A 10,064-nucleotide genomic window follows, 5' to 3' on the forward strand; every position below is an offset into this window, starting at 1 on the left:
CTCCTCTGGAGGATCCTCAGGGTGCCCTCCGCATGGGCCCCTGTCTCGTGTCCCGCAACAGCGCTCCTGTCCGAACACACTCATTTCCTCCACTCCGACTCTATTAACCCCGATGACGTCACGCACACATTAACGCCTCTTATTGGTCCCGCGCGTGGAGGAGCGCGAGGAGGGGTGCTGGTGCGAAGCTGAAGCGCGTGCAAACTCACTTTACTCCCGGCACGCACACCGAGCACGGGACCGGAGCACCGAGCACGGGACCGGGGTTAGGAGCACGCGCCAGAGGATCTGGACCGGGGCACAAAACCGGAGCATCAGGACCGGAGAGAGGCACACGGCTCCCCACAGAACGGACCGCTTCTATTGGACTGTACACTTGTCACTTGTACCGGACTGTGGCCCTTAAACCCCGCACTCACGCTGTCTCCCCCGGGACTCTGCATGTCCAGACACCTCGCGCGCACTGCCGTAACCCGGGCGCAATGGACAGCCGGGTTCTCGAGCACTCTCACGCCCCGTTTGGAGGCTCCCTGGCCGCTCTGGTGGGCTTCCCGTACTCCCTGGGCCCGCACCATCTCCCGCACCCGCAGCAGCATCCACCGGTGTACGAGCTGAGCGCCGGGCCGCAGCTGCAGTCCGCGGCCGCGCTCCCCTTCTCCATAGATGGATTACTGAGCGGCTCCGTGTCCGCCGCGGTGCTGGGCTCCGGGGCCCTTCTGTCGGACTCACAGCGGTTCTCGTTCTCAGGTATGACCCACGCGCGCACGGTCACTTTACACGGGCTCCACTTGTGGCACTTCTCAAGAAGCGCTGGTAAAAGTGGTCAAATAAACTTGTATGTGACGCGCTTTTGTCCGCACTTTGGGACTTATATTGATCATGATTAAAGGCAAAGTTATGAAAAAACAAAGGACGGAAAGTCACAGTGATTTTTCCTCATAACTGTATATTGAATAATGAACCAGGCTATTTATTCTAAGGCCAAGAACCGAGTTCTCCTTTTTTCTTGACAACTTTCAGACAAGGTTCTGATCTGTGTTTTCAGTTCTATTCTATTTTACTCTCCCTTATTGTCGTAGATACTTTAATTTAATAATCCGAGTAAGTGGATATAATCCAGGCCTTAAATATTGGAAACGGCAGAGGAATTTTCTGGTATGAAAATCTTATGTTTAGACTGTCAGAATAAAAATGTCCCCACAAAAATCCATCCTTTCAGTCATTTAAATTGTATGTTTTCTTTTTTGGTTTCTCCACAATAATGGCCCACATTTTATGGCACTAATAAAGATATTTTTGCCTGATGTCCATAAATCTGGAATATGAATAATAAATATACAGCAGCCAGGGACAGTCCCTTGTGTGCATTCCTGACAATAAAAATGATATCAATATTTGTAGCATAGAAATATATTAGATCATCGAAGTAAAATATTGAACACAAAATTATTCTGTTTCTCGTCTGAATAAAAATGACTTGAAATAAAAGCATGAAGATGCATATTTCTATTAAATTATGGATAGTGGAATACTAATAATATATTTCACACACACTGTGAAATGATTAAATTGCTACTTATGAATGAAAATTGATAAAAGCCATTTTTATTCTAGTGAATATTAGTTGAACATGATATATTGAAATTATAACAATTGTTGGTGTCATGTTTTTGGGGGGTTTGATTAAGTATAGGCATGTTTTAATTAATTATCAGAATACTCCATATAAATGGGGGAAATAATTATATTTATGAATCATTACTCAACTACTTTTTAAACATAACTTCATGTAAAAATATATATCAATAGAAATATTTGAATGAGACAAGGAATATTAGAGGCCTTACACACTGTCCTATGACAGCAGTAGTTGGAGTCTATGATCCAGGATCTTGGGTCCAGACCTGGCTCTTGGCCCCGGACACATGGGACACACAGTCTGACGTTCACAAAGTCAGTAGGACTTTTCAATGCTTTGCACATCATTTACAACATTTTAAAGATCCAGAAATCGATAATAATTTGATTTTGGTGCGCCTTTAAACATAGATGTGTAACAAAGCTTAGACCTTTCTCCTCATCTTGCGGACACTTTGAGATGTCAACATGACGTTTTGAATGACATTTTATGTATTTGTTATTGCTCCTGTTTTACTGTCACAGCTCGTACACTGATTATTTTATCCTCTAAAAGTACACATTAGTGTTTTTGTTGTACAGCATCATTACAGGCTCTAATGAGTTTCAGCTTCCCGTTATAGGTTACATCATGTGAATACTGCCATTGTGTCCTCGGGCAAGACACTTAATCCGCCTCACCCTCATTGTCTGTTACACTGGTGTGTGAATGTGTGTCTGGCCCCTCGGGTGTCTTGAAGTTTTGGACTGGAAGTGGAGATTTGAACAGCTGTAAGAAGCCTCTTTGCTGGGCTCAGTGTGAGGGGCAGAGGCCACAGAGATGAGCACCTGGCCTCCAGCTGGGCCCTGTTCCCCGGGCCTGTGTGACCGTGGTGTGTGTGACATCAGGGCTGCGCTGATTAATGACTGATAGATAATCAACAACACATGTAATAAACAATCAACTTTGTGTTGCATAAGTGCTGCTCAGAGAGCTTTTGTTTAACTCTGCCGTGTTGGAGTGAAAACATGCAGATCCAGAATTAGATTTTGGATTTTAAAAAGTAAAACCACATTTGTCGTTCAACAATAGGAATGTCATTTACACATTTACTAACCTTTTGATATCTAATTAACCACAGAATAACAGGGAAATTGTGTTTTCAGATACATGTGCAGTTGTGTTAACCTGCTGTGTGATAGCGTGTGAAAGAGTGTGTGTTCATCACTGTGTGTTTTACACTGGTGTGTTGTGTTGTCGTGCTGTGTGTGCTGCTCCATGCACTTGTTCTCTCTGCCACTAGTAATGTTGACTTTCGTTTTTTGTGTGTGCTTTTTTTGTGTTTTAAATTGTCTTATGTGCATTTGTGTGTTAAGAACTTTGGTCCACTTTGTTGTTTTGAAGGAACTCTACAAATAAAGTAGAATTGGATTTAGGTCCCCATTAGCCATTGTCTTAACACTGGATACAGACACATTTATGACATACACTTAATCGCAGAATATCACTATTTGGAAGAAAGAGCTCAATTGTACATTTGAAGATGACACATTCAACTCCATTTCTGGCAAATAATGGGGTTTGTCAAAGAGGCCCAGGTCAATACAGAATTCTCATATTCCAAACAGAAATGATCAGTATCGGATATGTCGGAATACTTTAATAAATGCTCTATGAGATTGTCCTCTGGTGTTTCCCATTTGGAAGAAAGTGCTGGACGTCCTACAGGGCAAGTTACCCAGAAGACGGTGTCTGTTTGGGGTCAGGCGTCTTTTCTAAGCAAACGTGTGTTTGTGCTCATGGACCAGTGACATGTGGAAGGCCCTATCCTCCTGTTGTGGGAGAGAAGGATGATGGACAATATAGAGTGTGAGGAAATACTGAGTGAATGATGGGGCTGGAGCAGTCTTTTCTGCATGTATTTTTGCAACTTTTTAAATGTTATGTTATGTAAATATTTTAGGTTTCACACATTATTTTGTTGGTGTTTACCTCGTTGTTGTTTTTGTAAAAAATATTATTATGTTTCAATTAAACTGCATAAAAGCTTAATTAAAAAAAAAGTAAACTCAATGTTTTAACAAAGTATTTTTAAAAACACTATTTGCCTGGTCCTGTGTTTTAACGTGTCGTGTGTTTTAACGTGTTGTGCGTTTTAACATGTGTGTTTTAACGTGTTGTGCGTTTTAACATGTCATGTGTTTTAACGTGTTGTGCGTTTTAACATGTGTGTTTTAACATGTGTGTTTTAACGTGTTGTGCGTTTTAACATGTCATGTGTTTTAACGTGTTGTGCGTTTTAACATGTCATGTGTTTTAACGTGTTGTGCGTTTTAACATGTCATGTGTTTTAACATGTTGTGCGTTTTAACATGTTGTGCGTTTTAACATGTTGTGTGTTTTAACGTGTTGTGCATATTAACATGTGTGTTTTAACATGTCATGTGTTTTAACGTGTTGTGTGTTTTAACTTGTCATGTATTAACATGCCGTGTGCTTTAACGTGTTGTGTCTTTTAATGTGTTGTGTCTTTTAACGTGTTGTGTGTTTTAACACGTCGTGTGTTTAAACGTGTCCTGTGCTTCAACGTGTTGTGTGTTTTAATGTGTCATGTATTTTAACTTGTCCTGTGTTTTAACCTGTCGTGTGCTTTAACGTGTCCTGTGCTTCAACGTGTTGTGTGTTTTAACATGTTGTGTGTTTCAACGTGTCCTGTGCTTCAACGTGTTGTGTGTTTTAACATGTTGTGTGTTTCAACGTGTCCTGTGCTTCAACGTGTTGTGTGTTTTAACATGTTGTGTGTTTCAACGTGTCCTGTGCTTCAACGTGTTGTGTGTTTTAACATGTTGTGTGTTTCAACGTGTCCTGTGCTTCAACGTGTTGTGTGTTTTAACATGTTGTGTGTTTCAACGTGTCCTGTGCTTCAACGTGTTGTGTGTTTTAACATGTTGTGTGTTTCAACGTGTCCTGTGCTTCAACGTGTTGTGTGTTTTAACATGTTGTGTGTTTCAACGTGTCCTGTGCTTCAACGTGTTGTGTGTTTTAACATGTTGTGTGTTTCAACGTGTCCTGTGCTTCAACCTGTTGTGTGTTTTAATATGTCCTGTGCTTCAACGTGTTGTGTGTTTTAACATGTTGTGTGTTTCAACGTGTCCTATGCTTCAACGTGTTGTGTCTTTTAACGTGCTTGTCCTGTGTTTTAACGTGTTGTGTCTTTTAACCTGTTGTGCGCGTTAACATGTCATGTATATTAATGTGTTGTGTGTTATAACGCGCTTGTCTTGTGTTATAACATGCTTGTTCTGTGTTATAACATGATTGTCCTGTGTTATAACGTGCCGGTCCTGTGTTATAACATGCCGGTCCTGTGTTATAACATGATTGTCCTGTGTTATAACGTGCCGGTCCTGTGTTATAACGTGCCGGTCCTGTGTTATAACGTGCCGGTCCTGTGTTATAACATGATTGTCCTGTGTTATAACGTGGTTGTCCTGTGTTATAACGTGATTGTCCTGTGTTATAACGTGATTGTCCTGTGTTATAACGTGATTGTCCTGTGTTATCACGTGCCGGTCCTGTGTTATAACGTGCCGGTCCTGTGTTATAACGTGATTGTCCTGTGTTATAACGTGCCGGTCCTGTGTTATAACGTGGTTGTCCTGTGTTATAACGTGATTGTCCTGTGTTATAACGTGCCGGTCCTGTGTTATAACGTGCCGGTCCTGTGTTATAACGTGCCGGTCCTGTGTTATAACGTGGTTGTCCTGTGTTATAACGTGATTGTCCTGTGTTATAACGTGGTTGTCCTGTGTTATAACGTGGTTGTCCTGTGTTATAACGTGCTTGTCCTGTGTTATAACGTGCTTGTCCTGTGTTATAACGTGCTTGTCCTGTGTTATAACGTGCTTGTCCTGTGTTATAACGTGCTTGTCCTGTGTTATAACGTGCTTGTCCTGTGTTATAACGTGCTTGTCCTGTGTTATAACGTGATTGTCCTGTGTTATAACGTGGTTGTCCTGTGTTATAACGTGCTTGTCCTGTGTTATAACGTGGTTGTCCTGTGTTATAACGTGCTTGTCCTGTGTTATAACGTGCTTGTCCTGTGTTATAACGTGCTTGTCCTGTGTTATAACGTGCTTGTCCTGTGCCTGCAGATGTGGGGGAGACGGAGAAGGAGAGCCCAAGCTGTAAGCGGCGTCGCACTCGCACTAACTTCACTGGCTGGCAGCTGGACGAGCTGGAGAAGGCCTTCAGTGAGAGCCACTACCCGGACGTGTTCATGAGAGAGGCCCTGGCCCTGAGGCTGGACCTGGTGGAGTCCCGTGTGCAGGTCTGTACTGGTGCACTGCGGCTGCACATGTGTGATAGGAATGTAGAACATATATGTGTGTATGTAGATCCCACACACGGACAAACATTTTACTGTCTCGAGGGGAAATCATTTTTTTACAAATACATAACTTGTTTGACGGATGCACAAACAGACAAAAACAACAAGAGGCAAACAGAATTACATTAAAGCGCACTCAGCAGAACTTGTTGAAAAAAGAAACACAACATCCATGTGTTTGTGGCCCTCAGGTGTGGTTCCAGAACCGAAGGGCCAAATGGAGGAAGAAGGAGAATACAAAGAAGGGTCCTGGGCGCCCAGCGCACAATTCTCATCCCACCACGTGCAGCGGGGAGCCCATGGGCCCCGAGGAGATCGCCCGCAGAGAGAAGGAGCGCGCCGAGAAGAAGCGACGCAAACAGGAGCGCAGACTGCTCAGGGGTCACAGGGGCCCATCAGACCTGCACACACCAGGGGGCTCCGAGAGTGACAGTGGAGTGTCTCAGTTCACTGATACTGAGCAGGGGCCCCTTTGCATCAGGCTCCCGGGCCCCAGTGTGATCGAGTCCAATCAGCTCAGCCCACTGCCGAAAACAAGAGGTTCCCAGGAACCGGCTTCTCCCCACAGCCCCGGGCCCGAGCCAAGGCCCCTAGACAAACACAATCCGTTCAGTGTGGAAAGTCTGTTGTCAGACTCTCCACGCCGCAGGGCCCCGGGACCCACGACACTGCTGGGTAAGGGACACTTCCTGCTCTACCCAATAACCCATCAGCCCCTGGGCTTTCTGGTGCCTCAGACCGCACTGAGGGCCCTCGGGGGTCCAGACAACCCTGACCTCACGCTTACGTTGGCCCCCTGCCCACTACACATTGAAGGCCCCATAGAGGATGCTCCCGTGGAGGAGGGCCACATAAAGGAGGTCCCCGTAGAGGAGATCCCCACGGAGGAGGGCCCGAAAGAGGAGAACCCTTTGGAGGAACACTTTGAGGGCCTCAGAGGAGGTCCAGAGAGGACACAGAGACAGGGGCCACAGTGAGGGCAAAAGACAGTAACACAGGCCACAGTTTTTGGGCCCTCTGATTGAGACCCTCACAGAACACCCTCAGGAACTCTGGAACATGAACATCTTTTCTCAACATTCCAAAGTTGTGCTCTCAGGACCTGATCGTAATCCCCAAGGGCCATTCTTCCGCTGGCTCTGGTTGGAGACAAAACTGGTTATAATGCTCTAAAGGCCCCTGAGGGCCCTGTGAGAGGGCAGTCGGAGCAGGAGCCCTTTAAGCAGCTCTGGGAACAGAACCCACAGAATTCTCAGCTCTGTACAAATAAAAGTCATATTTATATAAATATGTGCTGATTTTGATAATAAACTTATTGTTACACAATGTTGTGTGAGTGGTGCTGGGGCCAGGGGCCTCTGTTTATTGCATGAACAAATGTATTCAGTCTTTGCAGCTGAATGAGGTTAGTGTCCCGGGGCCGAGCTCCTGCCACGGTGTGATATGAAAGTCATTATTTTCCCAGCGGCTGCCGCGGCTCCGCGCCGCCGCTGCCGCGCCTCGGCTGCGGTTATTAGACATCACATCACTGATATGAAATCACATAAACTTCCTACAATAATAGAATTAGCATGAAAGACAGCCTGTCAAATTGAAATGGGGAAATAATAGGTGCAGCAGCTGCAGCGCGTGTGCGTGAGCGCGCATAGTGTTCATGAGCGCTGCGCTGTCAGGCCGCGGCTCATGAAGACAGATGCGGATGATATCGCACATTGTTCCGCGCTGTTATCGCGCTATTGATCACGTGTTCACATAATGGGACAGGCGCGCACCCGTCAGCTGCTCTGATGGAGGGGCCCCGGGGACAGGCTCAGGGGCCCGCGGTATCTCTGAGGAACAGTTTAGACAGAGCACGTGGCGGCAGGTGCACGCGCCCGCTAAGCTGCAATAATACACACTCTGGAGAGCGTGCAAGGCAAATAAACAAATACACACAGCAGTGCATTGTGGGCCTAAATAACACGTAAGTACATGTTAACATGGTACATGTTATGGTCACATAACACAGAGCTCAGGCGGTACAGGAGCACGCGCTTCTCATACCAGGAGATGAGCGCGTGCATCAATACACATTTCCTGTGAGATAAACCTCAGACTGAGTTGCACGTTGCAAATAGTTTTTTTTCTCTATTATCCAGCGGACGCGATCATTTTTCTTCCTAATTACCGCAGTGTCCGCGTTCACTCTGGTTCATTTGCACACATTCATTTCCCCATTTGATAAATGTGTGTGGCGCGCGCGCAGCCATGTCCCGCATATTAAACACCAGACGCAGTAATGAGTTACGTGTGTGCGCACTGAGCGCGGATCAACACTGCCCTGCTCCCCCGAGAGAGGGACAGCTGAGAGGCGGCCAGAGCACACAGCAGCACCGGGACAGGCCCGGAGGAGAGGCCCGGAGGAGAGGCACCAGCAGCCCGGAGGAGAGGCCTGGAGGAGAGGCCCGGAGGAGAGGCACCAGCAGCCCGGAGGAGAGGCCCGGAGGAGAGGCACCAGCAGCCCGGAGGAGAGGCACCAGCAGCCCGGAGGAGAGGCACCAGCAGCCCGGAGGAGAGGCACCAGCAGCCCGGAGGAGAGGCACCAGCAGCCCGGAGGAGAGGCCTGGAGGAGAGGCACCGAGGAGAGGCACCAGCAGCCCGGAGGAGAGGCACCAGCAGCCCGGAGGAGAGGCACCAGCAGCTCGGAGGAGAGGCCTGGAGGAGAGGCACCAGCAGCCCGGAGGAGAGGCCTGGAGGAGAGGCACCAGCAGCCCGGAGGAGAGGCCCGGAGGAGAGGCACAGAGGAGAGGCACCAGCAGCCCGGAGGAGAGGCCCGGAGGAGAGGCACCGAGGAGAGGCACCAGCAGCCCGGAGATTCTGGTCATGAGAAATATATCTGCTCAAATGCTCAATCTCGTCAGAGCTCGGAAACAGGTTTGTGCCTGGTGGTACAAGGATGGGAGACGTTGGGAAAACCAGGGGCAGTGAGGTAGTTGTGGCTTTGTGCAAACTACTATTTGTGGTGGAGGGAGCGGTAGATGGCACAGATTGGCAGCCTTGCTCAGCCTTGCCTCTGCTAGGGCAGCTGTGACTACAGTATACCACTGTCACATATAGAGTGAAGACTGTTACACTGTACAATACATGACTGAAGTAAGACTGTTACACTGTACAATACATGACTGAAGTAAGACTGTTACACTGTACAATACATGACTGAAGTAAGACTGTTACACTGTACAATACATGACTGAAGTAAGACTGTTACACTGTACAATACATGACTGAAGTAAGACTGTTACACTGTACAATATATGACTGAAGTAAGACTGTTACACTGTACAATACATGACTGAAGTAAGACTGTTACACTGTACAATACATGACTGAAGTAAGACTGTTACACTGTACAATACATGACTGAAGTAAGACTGTTACACTGTACAATACATGACTGAAGTAAGACTGTTACACTGTACAATATATGACTGAAGTAAGACTGTTACACTGTACAATACATGACTGAAGTAAGACTGTTACACTGTACAATACATGACTGAAGTAAGACTGTTACACTGTACAATACATGACTGAAGTAAGACTGTTACACTGTATTACTCAAGAGTAAAAGTACTCTTCTGGGGATTAAGCATATTTGTCTCAATATCAGGAGTGGGCGTGTCCTCTGCTCTCATTATCACCCACAGATGAGTGTTTCATTAAAACTGCAGTCTTTGACACAATATTCAGAGAGGAGTGGCCCCGGGCCCCTGTGGCCTCTGCACACTCAAGCACCTCCTGTGGGGTACATTCATACAATACAGAGGGTTAGGCCATGTTTCCACCGGCTCACTTTGGAGCAGAATGATGCAATCCAGTCAGCACAGTGTTTTATCCGTCTGCTTTTATTTATTGGGTTACCGTTTGGTTTTAGTTCAAATGTCCGTCACATGATCTTCCTCTTCAGTCCTGGTGTTCAGCTCATCTACAGGGGCCAGGGTACAGGGCCCAGGGTACAGGGCCCAGGGTACAGGGGCCTGGGTACAGGGCCCAGGGTACAGGGCCCAGGGTACAGGG

General features: G+C 46.7%; 1 protein-coding gene across 2 annotated transcripts; it reads left to right on the plus strand.

The window, feature by feature from the left end:
- The first annotated feature begins 232 nt into the window (after positions 1-232).
- On the plus strand, positions 233-7,334 carry LOC140378194 (homeobox protein unc-4 homolog). Of its 2 annotated transcripts, none has more exons than XM_072463918.1 (3): positions 233-767; positions 5,796-5,948; positions 6,200-7,334. In XM_072463918.1, exons 1-3 carry the CDS (start codon positions 483-485, stop codon positions 6,983-6,985), a joined length of 1,224 nt encoding a protein of 407 aa, XP_072320019.1. In that variant the 5' UTR covers positions 233-482; the 3' UTR covers positions 6,986-7,334. The 2 variants fall into 2 exon arrangements, with proteins under 2 accessions (XP_072320019.1, XP_072320018.1); XM_072463917.1 differs by having other exon boundaries at positions 233-747; positions 5,773-5,948.
- The last annotated feature ends 2,730 nt before the right edge of the window (positions 7,335-10,064 follow it).

This window comes from Eucyclogobius newberryi, unplaced genomic scaffold (genome assembly GCF_026437365.1).
Source record: "Eucyclogobius newberryi isolate DKJ021-1_F unplaced genomic scaffold, fEucNew1.0.hap1 SCAF_4, whole genome shotgun sequence".
Classification (NCBI taxonomy): domain Eukaryota; kingdom Metazoa; phylum Chordata; class Actinopteri; order Gobiiformes; family Gobiidae; genus Eucyclogobius; species Eucyclogobius newberryi.